Source organism: Bos javanicus, chromosome 27 (assembly GCF_032452875.1).
Source record: "Bos javanicus breed banteng chromosome 27, ARS-OSU_banteng_1.0, whole genome shotgun sequence".
NCBI classification, from domain to species: domain Eukaryota; kingdom Metazoa; phylum Chordata; class Mammalia; order Artiodactyla; family Bovidae; genus Bos; species Bos javanicus.
This window is the reverse complement of record NC_083894.1, coordinates 26,797,406-26,813,486: the sequence shown is the minus strand read 5'-3', so window position 1 is coordinate 26,813,486 and position 16,081 is coordinate 26,797,406. Positions and strand designations below refer to the sequence as shown.

The window sequence follows — 16,081 nt, the reverse complement described above, 5'->3', positions numbered from 1 at the left end:
ATGTAAATCGGAATATACAGAACAAATTGTTCTGCAGCTTTCTTTTTGTCATTTAATATTCTAAGAAACCCTTCTGTAACAGTAAATAGAAATCACTGTGGCCTTTTAAAGGACTGCAAAGTATTCCATAGGCTCAGTGTACAGTAATTTCCCTGTAATAATGCTTCCTTAATGATGGATAGTTACCTTGTTTCCGGTTAATCCCTGTGACAGTGAATGCACATCCTTATCTATGTTTCTTTGGATGCTGGAACATAATATGTGACCGTTTATACAGTCCTAAATTTAGAATTGCTAACCTCTAAGGGTGTGTGCCAAATAGTATGTGCAGTTTTAATGGCTTACTCTTTAAAAAATACATATTTATAGTTGAATAAGTTTGATGTGTTAACATCGTGTAAGTTTAAGGTGTATAGCCTGTCACTTTGATGTATTTATCGATTGTAATATGATTGCCTAATATAAGAATATTTATCATGTTACATAATTATAGTACAATATTGCTGCCTAAGTACTAATTAGTCTTACTCTTAGCCACAGTTTTTTTCAAGTTATAAGTTTTAGGGTGTGATCAAAAGGAAGTAAACAAATGTACACAAAAATGTGTGTGTATACATATACATCACAATTTACAAGGACGGTTGGGAGGAATTTCTCTCTAAGGAGTTTGAATAGTTATATATTTTTTTATGATGAATCAGATCAGATCAGTCGCTCAGTTGTGTCCAACTCTTTGCCACCCCATGAATCGCAGCACGCTAGGCTTCCCTGTCCATCACCAACTCCCGGAGTTCACTGAGACTCACGTCCATCGAGTCAGTGATGCCATCCAGCCATCTCATCCTCTATCATCCCCTTCTCCTCCTGCCCCCAATCCCTCCCAGCATCAGAGTCTTATCCAATGAGTCAACTCTTCGCATGAGGTGGCCAAAGTACTGGAGTTTCAGCTTTAGCATCATTCCTTCCAAAGAAATCCCAGGACTGATCTCCTTCAGAATGGACTGGTTGGATCTCTTGCAGTCCAAGGGACTCTCAAGAGTCTTCTCCAACACCACAGTTTAAAAGCATCAATTCTTCGGCGCTCAGCCTTCTTCACAGTCCAACTCTCACATTCATACATGACCACAGGAAAAACCATAGCCCTGACTAGACGAACCTTTTTTGGCAAAGCAATGTCTCTGCTTTTGAATATGCTGTCTAGGTTGGTCATAACTTTCCTTCCAAGGAGTAAGCGTCTTTTAATTTCATGGCTGCAATCACCATCTGCAGTGATTTTGGAGCCCAGAAAAATAAAGTCTGACACTGTTTCCACTGTTTTCCCATCTATTTCCCATGAAGTGATGGGACCGGATGCCATGATCTTAGTTTTCTGAATGTTGAGCTTTAAGCCAACTTTTTCACTCTCCACTTTCATTTTCATCAAGAGGCTTTTTAGTTCCTCTTCACTTTCTGCCATAAGGGTGGTGTCATCTGCATATCTGAGGTTATTGATATTTCTCCCGGCAATCTAATAGTATGCTTTTAAACATCTGGCTGGTTTTTACTGAAATCTTACTATCTGTGTTCTCCTTTGTACTGGCTGCTAGAAGACTAAGAGTCAAGTTTATGGTCTGTTTCTAACATATAGACATAAAGGTCTATATATATACATGAATATAAGTGTATAAATGGTGTATTATCTTCATGTATATAAGCATAGAGAGAGATAATGGATGAACTTTACTGCTTGATTCATCATCATACTTTGATCTTGAAAAATAATGTAATTTTCTGCTATAGATTTTCTCAGAGGAGACATTCTGGTTGTTTTACCCAGCATAAGCTATAGTAAATTTCTCAGAAATCCTCTAGGACAGCTGCTCAAATGATTCAGTTGCCTTTATTCAGCTGGTGGGTCCTCTCGCCACTGCATTGCTCTTTCTCTTCTGCTTTGTCCCTCTTGGCTTGTGCAAGCTCTGACCTTGGCTACCTCCTGATCTGTATCATCCCCGGAGTGCCTCCCTCCCCACTGCCCTGCCTCAGAAATGGACTTGTTCTCCCCTGCAACCCACTGCTTTTCTTGACAAAATGCTGATAAGTAAAATTCTCTGCCTTCTCGCACAAGGAAGTATTGTTCATAAGTTTTTCAACTCTATAATAGAAAAAAGGGAGTAAATCTCCAGGGTGGATGCTTGGGTTTCATCTTTTGTAGGTTTCTTTGATGATTTTGAATTGAATCTTCCTAAAATATGTCCCTCTTATTTTTTTCTAGGTGAATGTCGGATGTGTACCCAAAAAGGTAGAGCTTTTATTCCTCCTTCCTTTCATTCCCCTTGGGCATATTTGGTGAATCGTGATCCGAATAAGGTTATTTTCAGATGTACCAGTTAAAATCCTTGCCTCAAAAAAGAGCTGAGAAACCTACTAACGGTAACCACAGGATAGTTTTTATTTGTGTTTGTAAATATCATTCGGGCTTCCCTGGTGGCTTGGTTGTGAAGAATCCACCTGCAATGCAGGAGATTAGGGTTCGATCCCTGGGTCAGGAAGATCCCCTGGAGAAGGGCATGACAACCCACTCCAGTATTCTTGCCTGGAGAATCCACATGGGACAGAGGAGCCTGGTGGCCTACAGTCCAGGGGGTCACAAAGAGTTGAACACAACTGAGCGACTGAGCATGCACAAATAACATTTATTAAGAAGCCTGAAGAGGGAGAAAAGATGCCTGGGGATAGAGTATCTGAAAGACCCCTGGCTTCTCTCCATCTTTCCACTCTGGTATCCTCAGTGTATGATCAGTAGTATCATGCCCCAAAGCCACAGGATGGCTGGTGGAGCTCCAGGCAGGATGTCCTCACCCAGCACTTTCCCCACAGATGGCTTTAGATTCTCCTGGCCAGGGCAGGCTACCCCTGCAGAGGAGACTGGGCAAGTGAACGGCATATTCAGCCCAGAAAAAGGGAGGGAGGGGCTGCTGCAGAGATAACCACAAAATATTAGCTCCTGGATACTAACTGCATCATACATACAAGGGAAATTCATCCTGACCATTCACCTTGTGGTTAAGTTCTCACAGGGAAAAAGTTCCTTTGGGGACACAGTGGGGAGATAACCAGGAATAGAACACAGTGTCGTCTCCAACTTCTGATGGTCTAGAAGGAACAAAGGCCAACCAAATGTGTATAGTCATGACGTTAAAGAAAAGCATTATCTGTCTGCACAGGATAACCTTTTCTCAATAGGGAGGTCCAGCCAGGAAATAAAAACGATTATATCCAACTCTAAGCCCAAGTGCCGAAATGACCAAGACCTAGTAGCTGAGGGTAGCAAATGGATGGGTGTGGCTCACACACATGGCTTCAGTTATTACCTGGAACCCTCAGTGACTTTGCACAGAGTCGGGTATTTGCCTCAGTCCATCTGGTCTTTCACCTGCTCCAGTGCAGCTCTGATTTTTTTCTCAGGGAGACTAGAACGGTTTTTCTCCTGAAAAGATGTGTCAAGATTGTCGGTTTTTTTTGTTTTGTTTTATCTTGATGCTGATAGTTTTTGTTTTTCAGCAGGAATCTATTGCCCTGTAAACTGTCCATGTTAAAACCATGCGTCATGTGACTTAGGGTATCTCCTGGCCATTCTAAAATTGAATTTCTCAAGTTGCTTGAATGATGTTTCTGAGGATAGTATTTGGATGCCATGGTGGTAAGCAGTTGATAGAACTGCACCTCAGTTAAAAGAGTCCAGCAGAGTCATCAGTTTATTCTTTTTGAGGCACACGGGGAGAAAAGCAAAAAGAAAAAATCAAAGGCTTGTTAAAAGTGGAGTCTCGGGCATTTCTGACCAATAAAATGGCAGTTTGCCATCTAGACTTCTGGATGCCAGTTTTAATTCAGTTATCATGACAATCAGTTGGTATAAAAAGTTTTTACAGATTATAGGCGACATCCCAGTCAAATCTTGTGAGTTCCAGGTGTCTGGTTACATATATCCTTACAAAGACATATTGTAGTTACCGAATACGTAGTAAGAGTCCGTTCTTTTAAAGTTTCCAGTGATCAGTTTTATCTCACAGTTTCCTTCCAAATCACTTTAAAGTTATAGATGCAAAAGGTTAAAGAAATCTGAAACTTAGAATGAATGTAAGCAGTAGTGAATAGAACTGTGAGGCATATACTATTCTGCTTTTATAGAGCTTATAAACTAGGGAATGAATTCAAGAGCAGAAGTAATTTCCCCCAACGTTTCAGAAACCTCACTAGAAAATCTATCTGGTCATATTTCTGAACTTCTCTTTAAAAATGTTTAGTTTTATTTGTTATTTATTTATTTTTCTTATGTTTTTATTTGTGACTTAAAGATCAGTATTTTTATCTATTGTTATATAGTTATATTTTTCTATAGGAAAAAAATATCTCTTTTCTCTCAAGACTCAGGCACCACTTTTTTTTTTGATATAGGTAATGTGGAACACTGCTGTCCACTCTGAATTCATGCATGACCACGTTGACTATGGCTTTCAAAGTTGTGAAAGTAAATTCAATTGGCGGTATGTATAAATGCTGAGATGGTTCTGTTTATAAGCGTGAATGTTTTCTTTCATAATGAAGTGAACCATAAACTTTTGGGGACGTATTATTATTATTAATGTAAACGGTATATAACAAACATTTGGAGGTGATAGATATGTTTGTGGCATTGACTGCAGTGATAATTTCATAGGTGTATACTTGTCTCTAAACTCATCGAGTTGTATACATTAGATACATACAGCTTTTTGTGTCTCAATCATACCTCAGTAGAGTGGTTTTAAAATACATATACAACATACAAGGTCCATGTTAGCTATTTTAAAGTTGTTGATTCAGTGGCATTATGTATGTTCATAGTGTTGTACAGCCATCACCAACATCCGTTTCCAGAACTTTTCCAGCCTCCCAAGCAGAAACAGGGTACCTGTTAAACAGTCTTCCCTCCCACACGCAAACCCCTGGTATCTCTACTTTATCTTCTGTCTCTATGGATTTGCCTATTCTAGGTACCTGACCCAATATCTGTCCTTTTATGCCTGGCTTATTTTACTTAGCCTAACATTTTTAGAGTTCATCCATGCTGTGGCATGTGTCAGAATTTCATTCCTTATAAGGCTGAGTGATAGTCCCTAATGTTTATATACTGTGTTGTATTTATCCATCCTTCAATGGACTCCTGGGTTTTTTCCATCTTTTGTCTGTTGTAAATAATGATGTTATGAACATTGGTCTGCAAGTCCTGTTTTCAGTTCTTTTGGGTCTACACCTAGAAGTAAAATTGCCGAGTCTTGTAACAGTTTATATTTTAACTTTTTGGGGAAGCTTTTATACCTGTTATTTATTTTTTATTGAGGTATAGTTGGCATACAATATTATATAAGTTTCAGATGTAGATCATAGTGATTCACACCTTTTAAAGGTTATACTACATTTGTAGTTATTATAAATCATTGGCTGTATTCCCTGTGCTGTCCAATGTATCTTTGTAGCTTATTTTATGCATAATAATTTGAACCTCTTAATCCCCTATGTTTAACTTTTAAAGGAACTGCCATAAACTTTTTTTTGGTCTCCTTTTGGCTGCGTCTTGCAGCATGCAAGATCTTAGTTCTCCAAGGGATTGACGTATGCCCTCTGCAGTGGAAATGGGGAGTCCTAACCTCTGGACTGCCAGGGAATCCCCTCGTATAAACATCTCTGAAGCCATACATTTTAAAAGTTAGCTTATTTATTCATTTATTGAGCAAATAATGAGTGGCCATGACATAGTAGGCTTTGTGCCAAAGCAGTGTCCTTGCTTTTTGTGCAGAAAAAAATTTATGAACAGTTTGTGTTAACTGAACGTTTTCCCTGGAGTAGATTAAGGTTTCTCTGCATGCATACGGAAAGCAGACAGACACAGGGGAAGGGGCGCCTGCCTTTAGAGACACGCACCCCCAGGGCTCTCGTGGATAGTCTGATTCTCTGCTCTGGGGTGTTCATGGTCAGAGGCCCTAGTTACCACTGAGCAAGGAGACTACGGATCCTCAGTACTGACTCTGGTTCATTGCAGGATTATAAAGGAAAAGCGGGACGCCTATGTGAGCCGCCTGAACACCATCTATCAAAATAATCTAACCAAGGTGAGTGTGTCGGGATTTGAACTTTGAGAAGGAGCTGTTCTCTGCTGGAGAACTGAATCTGGCCAGGCTGAAACACAGCCTCTACATTTATCTCTTTTCTTTCTTTATGATTAATGGTTTTGATGTTGATCTGTCAGAGCATAAATTGGACTCGGTAGATCAATCTTGTTTCTGTTTCTGTGGAGAGATGGTGGTATGTGCCAGGTCTCAGCGAATACCTGCCTGCACCTGTCTGGCCCTCCACTCAGTTCCAGAAACCAAGCACCTAAGAGCCTGATTTATGTAACAGTGTGCCAGTTTGTGGATTAAATTCAGGACCATTATCTCCCTGGAACGCTGCCACTGCTCACCTGCTCAGAACAGCCCCGTCCTTGGTGGCTGGATCTACTCAGGACATGCTGTGGTTCAGAAGGGCATTTTTGTGAACGTAGTTCGGTCAGCAAAATTAGGCAGACATAAACTGGGCTGTAGATGTGCTCATTGCTACTACTATTGGTTTTAGGCCCTCTTGGCCAATGAAGAAAGGAAATACATGTGTTGATGCTTATCTATTTGTATATTAATAAACATATCTATGAAGACTCTAAAAGTGAAAGGAAAATCAGGCCGCGGTGTGTTTGCTTTCAGCACACTGTGGTGGTCTTTGCTGTCCTGAGGCCTTTCCTGCCTCGTGTTTTACCGCCTGAGCCACCAGAGAAGCCCCCCCTTTGTGCTTCCATGTCACACCTCTTCCATGGCACTGTGCTGGAGACATCGACGAACTGTGCACCATGAACCGTCCAACTCTCCTTCCTCTTTTTTATTTATTTTTTCTAAATCAATTTATTTTGGGCCACACGACCTGCGGGATCCTAGTTCCCCGACCAGGGGTTGAACCCACAGCCTTGGGCAGTGAAAGCTCAGAGTCCTAACCACTGAACCACCAGGGAATTCCCAACTCTCTCGACGGCATGACTCTCACCATCCTTCGTTGGTCTTTGTGGTCTCACTCTGCAGCTTCTAAGACTTCGGCATCGCTTAGGTTATGTTAGATCAGTATAGTTGGGTTATATTTGGGCCACTGTAATCTCCTTAGCAGCATGTTTATATTTTTATATTAGTTCTTTTCATTAGGTTTCTTTTTGAGAAGGTGATATTTTCGGACCTTAAGCCCAGTTCAAAGGGAACATATTTGGTCTTCAGATCCCTGTGCACTGAGTTCATGGGATTTTAAGGCTGATAGACATGAATGTGAGATGCCATTTGCTATATGCTAAGACACCCAAGTTAAAAAAAAAAAATTTTTTTTTAATGGAACTTGTTTAAAATACTTTTGCAAAAGAGAATGGAAAACTACTCAGGAAACAACATTTTTTTAATACTCACAAATCTTGGTGTGTAGCAGAATTTCCATGACCTCATATGGGAAAGGAACCATAGGTCATCCAGAAATTCAGAATAGGAAACTTTCTGTTAAATATCCTAGGGAATGAAAAGTAAAATTTCATCAGTTTCTTTCCTAAATGATTACGTATATTTATTGCCACTCGACTCAGTCCCTTTTTTGTCTAACATGGCAATAGGAAATCATTACCTCATGAAGGAAGGTGTTTTGGGAGCCTTGTGGCTTTTGGCATCAATCTTGTTTCACCTTGATTAAGCAGGGCATCTGCAGAACAGGCCTGGAGGGCTGATTAGAAAGGAGGAAATAGCTCAATTTAGAACCAGGTATGCTCAAACTTAAACCGTCCTGTTCCGTGATCGTGCTTACAAGATTCCAGTGTCCTTGTGGGTTGCCCACATTTTTTGCCTGTGCATGTATCATGGCTGGCAGAAACTTGCTGGCAGTTCAGACTCAGTCCCAGGCATGGAGGCTGACAGTGAGAGCAAATCAGATCTGAGTTCTCAACCCCTTCTGTGTAAAACTTCACAGTCATGTAATTGTGATGTTCTTCCCCTCTTCGTTTGAGAAGAGAAGGATGGTGTTTCTCCCTGCTTTGGCCTCAGCTCCCTGCACCTTTATTCTTCTTGTTTTTCTCAGGCTTCTTTCCTCCAGACACATCGTTCTTCAGTCTGTTTTCATTCCAAGTGAGGAGGGCTTTCTCCTTCACCTTTTGGGAACAAACATGTAATCTTCTTCTTCATGGGATGACTTGGATATATATATACTTTTTTAGTTTCTAGGTTTTCACCCAAGATTCCATCTTTATTTCTACTTTATACTTCAGCATCAATGGCAACCCCCAACCTAACTATCAATCAACAGTTAGAAGTTCTGTAGAAACTCGGACGTCAGAGAGTTGTCTTGGCATCAGCAAGCCATAAACCAAAATCCTCCATAGAGACTGGAAAAAATAAGTTGCTGCAAGCTTTGTTTTGCTTTTTTTTTGGAGGGGGTGGACGTTCTTTTTTTTTTGGCTGTGCCGTGCAGCTTGAGGTCAGTTCCCCAACCAGGGATCAAACCCTGGCTCTGGCTGTGAAAACACCAAGTCCTAACCACTGGATCACTGGGGAATTCCCTTGTTTTAATTTTTTAATCTTTTTATTTAATCTCTCTCTCTTTTTTTTAAAAAAATTTAAATATAGTTGATTTACAGTGTTCTGTTAATTTCTGCTATAATGCAAAGTACCTCAATTATACATATATATTTTTTTCATATTGTTTCCCATTGCAGTTTATCACAGGATATCGACTATAGCTCCCTGTGCTATACTGTAGGACCCTGTTGTTTATCCATCCAAAATATAATCGTTTGCATCTGCTAACCCCAAACTCCCAGTACTTCCCTCCCCACTCCCTTGTTTTTCAGTCCTACAAACAGGCTAATGTTACCGTGCTTTCTTCTCCAGTCCCACATAGACATCATCCATGGCCATGCAGCATTCACGTGCGATCCTCAGCCCACAGTGGAGGTCAACGGGAAAAAATACACCGCTCCTCACATCCTGATCGCCACAGGAGGTGTGCCCTCGGTTCCTCAGGAGAGCCAGATCCCCGGTGAGTCTTCCAAAGGCATCTGCTAACAAATAACAGTCAGACAGCCCTTACCGTTGTTTCCCACCATACCCGCCACAGCAGGGCATCTGCCCCTTGCCAGTTCTTTGTCTTGGACACCTGAGAGGAGGCCTCTGCAGAACCTGAATGTAACTGGCTTAAGTGGTGCCTAAGTGACAGGGCAGGGCTTCCCTGGTGGCTCAGATGGTAAAGAATCTACCTGCAGTGAGGAGACTTGGGTTCGATCCCTGTGTTGGGAAGATCCACTGGAGAAGGGAATGGTTTGCCCACTCGTTTTCTTGTCTGGAGAGTTCCATGGACAGAGGCTCAGTCCTTGGGGTCGCAGAGAGTCGGACACGACTGAGCGACTAACACTTTGACTTTTCAGTGATGGGGCAAAGAAAGATATATTTCATCCAGCTCCAGGCTACAGGTAACACAGGAGGAAAAATCAGCAAGTGCCCCATCCTTCCCCTCTCGGCACAGTGGAGTCTGTTTCTAGCCTCAGTTTGTTGTGAGACATTTACTGTTTTGTTTAAAGGAGAGAAATCTTGTATAGATATAACTTCATCCGCTAATTAAAGCCTTCTTATATGCATATTTTTCTCTCATGTAAAGAATTAGAAATTAAAGCAGTAATGAATCTCCAACAGTCATCTGCCTTTACTTTGTATACACAGAGAGGAATCATAAGGTATTGCTGTGTTCTGTCATAGAAAACACTGTATCTTTTTCCCCAACTAGTTATAAGCCCTTTGTTTTTAATAGATGATGATCGTGGTTTATAAAACTTTTATATTCTCCATGGATTGGCTTCTTCTTTTTTTTTGGCCATGCCATGTAGCGCGTGGGATCTTAGTTCCCTGACTAGGGATTGAACCCAAGTCTCCTGCATTGGGTGCACAGTCTTCACCACTAGACCACCAGGGAAGTCTCTCCATGGATTGGCTTCTGAAGACCCACGACCAACCTGAACTGATATGGAAAATTTTGAGTTTCTATGCATGTAGGTATTTCTTTCTCTGTGGAGAGGGAATCCGTAAAATTTCATAAGCTTTTAAAAGGGATATGTGGCCCAAAAGCTAAAGAACAACTAGTATAAAAAAAAAATGTTAAAGATACTGTTGTCAAATAACTTAAAATTTAGTTGGTGAGATGGGATATAAACATCCTGATAGGGAACAGCTTTAAAAATGGATTGTTTAGAGAAAGAAAGCAATGTACAGAACAATGTGTATAATATGCTGCAGTTTGTGTTGTTTTAAAAAGGCGGGGAAACTGTGCAGATGCACCGGGGTATCTGGAAGGGCACACAAAACCCTAGGAGAGCACCAGAGCCCTGGGTGGGAAAGCAACCTGCTTTTCACACAGTGGCCTTTGGTGCTTTTTGAGTTTTTTAAAACATACATTTATTAAAAACATGTAATAAAAATAAATGCAAACATAAATAAATAAATAATAAATGCAGAGAAATGTAAATATTCCAAGGTGATTGCCAGACAGTGAGCGTTGGGTCGCTGAAAGGGGGGATGGATTACTATGAGCTAGCATAGACCAAAAAGACTTGCCAGGAGAAGGGCTTACAGATTTGAGTATTATGTGCTGAAGAAGAAAAAGGCCAGAAGAACCAGTGGGTGATGAGGTCTTTAAGGGACATTCAGTCAGTTCAACCAGTTTTCTAGCAGTGAAATCTAGAAGCAAATATATTGAACTGGGACTTCCCTGGTGATCCAGTGGTCAAGACTCTGCCCTCCCAAGGCAGAGGGCTCGGGTTCAATCCCTGGTCAGGGAACTCAGATCCCACATGCCACATAGTACAGCAAAAAAGCCCCCCAAAATACATTGAACTGAAATTGGAAGAAGCTTAGGGCCAAATTGTGAAGACTTACAAAGTGAAATTAAGGAGTCTCTGTCATTCATGAAAACCAATTATTAATAGCTTATAAATAGGGTAGTGACAAGATCTAAGTGGTAATTTTAGAAACCTAATCTGACAGTGACTTACAGAGGAGGAAGGCCAGTTAGAAAGTTGTTAGAGTAGAATGTGCAGGAGGTGGTAATAGGTTCTGAACTACAGTGTTAGTGTCTGAAATGTGGTGGAAGAACTCAGTTCAGCTCTGCAGACAGTTACTGAACCACTGGTCTATGCCAGGCACTAGGAGAAGAGAGCAGACAGGAAACACAGAAGGGAAAGCCAGCTACTCTATTTCATTGATTCCAAGACACATTTTTAGAAAATGTTCAACACTTCTGAAATCAAGTTGTGTCCTTAATCATTGTGCATTAAATTTGGCAAAATGCAGTATTTTTAAAAACTGATAAGATGGTTGTTAAAAGAAGGAATCACAGATTGAGAACTCAAGACTTCGGATTATTTGTTTTCTTAAATAATTATATTTCTTTATTTTTGGCTGTGCTGGGTCTTCGTTGCTGTGTGCGCTTTTTTCTAGTTGGGGAGACCAGGGGCTACTCTACTTGTGGTACAAGGGCTTCTCAATGCGGTGACTTTTCTTGCTGCAGAGCACAGGCTCCAGGGCATGTGGGCTCAGTAGTTTCGGCTCCTGGGCTCTAGAGCACAGGCTCAATCAATAGTTGTGGTGCACGGGCTTAGCTGGTCTGGGGCGTGCGCGAATCTTCCCGGATCAGGGATCGAACCCATTGTCTCCTGCATTGGCAGGCGGATTCTTTACCACTGAACCACCAGGGAAGCTCAAGACTTTGGATTATTGATGGAGGGTGGTCTTTTTAACTGAAGTGGTAAATGAGAAAGGGATATAGTTTGGGAGATATTATAAAACTAAGGTTCAATTTGGAAAATAGCAAGTTTGAAGCAGAGTAGAATCTTATAGCCGGACAGTTAGAAATATGGGACTGGAGCCTGGGGAGAAGGTCAGAACTGAAACTATGCATTTGGAAGTCTCCCCGCAATGAAGGAAGAGTTGGTTAAAACCTTTGAAGGAAAAAAGGCAGAGAGAAGAGAACCAAAATAGTGAGCCATTTGGGGGTGGACCTGAGATCTTAATTTCTCAAAGAAATTTAATAGTTATTTAGTCATCATGGCAGAGGAAATTACAATGTTGACTTTGGGAAGATTTGATTGGCAGCTTCCTGAGTGGAGACTCAACAGAAGTCATCAAAACAGTGATGAGCTGAGGAGGTGTTTGGTTTGTGCATAGAATATGGTTGTTTTACAAGAGAAAGCTCCACTGGTGTGACCTGTATTGCCTTTCCCTACATAGGTGCCAGCCTAGGAATAACCAGTGATGGGTTTTTTCAGCTGGAAGAGTTGCCTCGGTAAGCGGTTTTCCTCCCTGACCTCCGTGTTCATTCTTCCTCAGTCTCCTAACATTTCTTCTACTTCCTCTTCCCAGATGTCATGTGTAGGTGTTTCCTAGATTCTCTTCTCCCACCTCTTTTCTTTTTATGACCTTGGGTCTCTCATCCATGAGCACCCCTCAACAAACGACTCAAATCTTTTCATGCTTTCAGTCCAAGGCCATGCTTTCGGTCCAAGATGTTTAGGACCAGACTCAAATGCAGGGGTGTTTTGAGAATAAGCACTGAAATCCTAAAACTGTCTTCTCTCTTCGGCGTGACAGAGCATCCGTTGATGATATGTCTAAAGTGACTCATTCAGGTTTTCAGAGCGGCTAGTGCAGAGGCCTCTGGATAAATGAAGCCTCCGTCAGTCCCAAAAAATAGGTTTCCTGAAAGTGTCATTTATATGTGTTTATCCAAATAACCTTTGTAAACCTCTGCCACTGGTTTAGATACACACAGAGAAAAAAGATAACAAGGAAGGTGGTTTCTCTTTTTTTTTTTTTTGGCTGCACCACGCAGCACATAGGATCCTAGTTCCCCAACCAGGGATCAAACCCACAGCCCCTGCAGTGGAAGCATGGAATTCCAACTACTGGGCCACCGGGGAAGTTCCTATTGAAGAAATCGCCAATTGCAGGCTTCCTAGATGGGAGGGGTGCTCCCCTCACTCATGCTAAGAATTGGGGCACCAGGGAACAGGAGGAGGGGCCCTGTTAGCCCAGAGACTGGCCTTTATCTTCTGTCAGTAGCGCTTACTCACTCCCGGAGTCATTGTTATTGTTGCTCAACTCTGTTGCTCCCTCGGTGGGCGCTGCCAGTCCACTGTGAGGTCTTAATCCCGAGCTTTTACATAAAGGCCTTCCTGGTGGGTGACTCATAATCCCTGCTCGCTCCTTTACCTTGATTCACCTGGAGCCGCAGACTGTCCACAGGGGACAAGAGGGCGTCCTGGCATTTTCGTGGCTGCTGTGAAAATGTCCCATTACAATATTCAGACCAGGTCATCTTCTGACTTTGAGAAGAGCAAGCAGATTGTTTAGGTTTGTTGGGACATGGCAGCATGTTAAGAGAGCAGCCTTTCTTCATGATCTTTTGAGTTTTAGGGATGACAGATGTGAGACGTGAGAATACATGCAGAAATGTGGTTGTGACTCATGGTGTTTAAATGATATAATTCAGTCTAGACTCAGAGAAGCTTCATTCTAGATATCTGTCCGTTACATATTTTTAAACCATTTATGAAACTTGTGTAGGTAGCAATGCAAGTTTCAGAAGTGAATATATGCATGTTATAAATAAGACTCTGGAAACACAGGAAAATAACAATTGGTATATGATTTTTGTCTTTTTTTAAGACTCTTTTATCATTGTTATGTTGGTAAGTAAGTGAATAATCAAAGAAGGAACAAATTCTGCAGGTGAAGTTAACACGTGTTCTGGGCTGTATGATCCAGCTTTGTCCTCGTTGAGCTTATGGCTGAGGGGAAGCTTGAGCACAGACCCTGTGGAATACTGTGGGGCAGGGAGTTCTGAGGGCCATGATGAGGGAAAGAGAAGAGCTCTGGGGACCTAGCAGAATATAAGACTGTTTCCACGTGGTGGAGGCCTCCCATGGGTGGCAGCCAAAGTGTCTGTGTCCCCAGGGTGAGCTGTGGCCACCCCCTTCCTCTCCTGGAGACTCTCCAAGACCTGTAGGCATTTAGGGTAAGAAGGAGAATGTGGAGGTTGTTCTTGGTTCACAATTTTTACCTAACTTACTGAGTTTTCATCTACTGAACACTGGTGTTTTAAATCAAGACTCCACAAGCCTGGGTGTCTGCTCCCCAGCCTGAGCTTCAGCTTCTTAAGACCATGCCACTGTGTCTTCATTCCTCTGGCAGTCTTTGTATCACAGTGTGGAGCCTGGGAATGAAGCCAGCCTGAAGCGCAAAGCTGAGCGGCTTTAAGGGACCACAGCATCTGAGCACCTGGATGCAGCTATCCCTGAAGCCAGAACTTCTTGGTTACATGAATCAGTACATTCCTTTTTTTGTTCTAAACCAAAGCAAATGAAAAGATTGTTTCTAGTGGTTACTTTACTGGTAAAAAGTGGACAAGAGGGGCCTGTGGAAGCTGAGAGGGGAACACTGAGCTCCTTGAAGATTTTTCACCTATTTCTTGTATATCCTTTCTGCTGAGAATACATCTCTGGATCAGGAGTGTTTCCTGTGACCTCTCTCACGCTGGAACTGCATGTCGTTCTCTGTGCTTTAGCGGACCCCTGGGCATGTTTCCCCTCAGGAATTCCTCAGGTGCAGGGATTGCTACCCATGGCGTCCAGCGCAATGCTTAACAAAAGTAGGACTTAAATAAGAAATGTTTGGGCAAGAGAGAGAAGATGGAGAGGGAAGAGGAGGGACTCAGGAGCAAAGACCCAAAGAAAGGAATGAGTCAACATAGAAAAAGGGACGGTAGAGAGGGAAGAAGAGCTATTTCCTAGTTTCCGAATTAGACATGTCTCTTTTTGTACGCTGGGTTGTATAAGAGAGTTCTTACCTCTGGTCATACCATAGGGAAAACTCCCTGCCCCACAGTGTTCCACAGGATCCGTGCTCCATCCTCCCCCCAGCCATTCGGGTTCACACCACATCTTCCATCCACACTGAAGCCCTCTAAAGACAGGGACTCACAGCATGGATACCCTACCTGTGGTGGTGGTGGTGGTTTGGTTGCTAAGTCGTGTCCAACTCTTGTGACCCCATGGACAGAGGAGCCTGGCAGGCTACAGTCCGTGGGATTCTCCAGGCAAGAATACTGCAGTGGCTTGCCATTTCCTTCTCCAGGGGATCTGCCCAACCCAAGAATCGAACCAGGTCTCCTGCATTGTAGGCAGATTCTTTACCAACTGAGCTACAAAGGAAGCCCACCTTACCTGTAGAAGATACTAAAAAAGGGTTTCCTTTCTTGTCCCCTGATCGCTCACTTCTTACCCAAGCATTGTGCTAGTAGTGTGACCGTGTTCGAAGCTTGAGAGAACGCCAATCCCAAAAGGGGCCGAGGGGACACTTTTTCTGTAGGCTGCAGTGGGGAAGTTGGGGACTGGGGTTAGCTTCCCCGTTGTGGACTCAGACTTTTGTCCAAACATTTATCTAGTGTTTAAGTTGCTTTCTTAGGCCAGAATTTATTCAGGACATCTAGTTTCATTGCAGCTCTATCCTACAAGTTAAAATGGCTTGCTTCAATTGGCCTTTCATCATCTTGGAGAGACTGATAGGATTTAACAGTGATCAAGGAGAAATACTGAGCTAGAGGGGAATAATAGTGGTTAGAACTATGCCAATTTTAGTTTTAGGTGTGAAGATCATTGCATAAGGAATCATCTCTAGCTTCAAAGGCTTTTTATTTCCTCTCTGAAGAAACGAAGCTAAGGAATTTTTTAAACACCTAAAAATATATTTCCCTTCTACAGAAGGATATTTTCTGCTTAAGATGACTATGTTATCCTGAACTGGACAGAAAAAGGAAATGAATGAAAAGACAGATGAAAGCTGAATAAAGTCTGGAGTTTGGTCCACAGTAATGTACCAGAGTCAGTTTTGACAGTTGTTCCACGGTTTGTTGTTTTTCAGTCACTCAGTCGTGTCCGACTCTTTGCAACTCCATGAACTGCAGCACTCCA

At 42.1% G+C, this 16,081-nt stretch overlaps 1 protein-coding gene across 2 annotated transcripts in view; it reads left to right on the top strand.

Annotated features, from left to right (window-relative positions):
• The window catches only part of GSR (glutathione-disulfide reductase), a 45,277-nt gene that overhangs the window by 12,718 nt on the left and 16,478 nt on the right, over positions 1–16,081 (top strand). Inside the window, exons 2-6 of one of the 2 annotated variants that reach the window (XM_061404402.1) lie at positions 2,252–2,278; positions 4,435–4,523; positions 6,059–6,128; positions 8,958–9,105; positions 12,342–12,396. In XM_061404402.1, coding sequence (XP_061260386.1) covers positions 2,252–2,278; positions 4,435–4,523; positions 6,059–6,128; positions 8,958–9,105; positions 12,342–12,396 — 389 coding nt within the window. The remainder of the gene's footprint in view (positions 1–2,251; positions 2,279–4,434; positions 4,524–6,058; positions 6,129–8,957; positions 9,106–12,341; positions 12,397–16,081) is intronic. The other variant, XM_061404403.1, reaches the window with a different exon arrangement.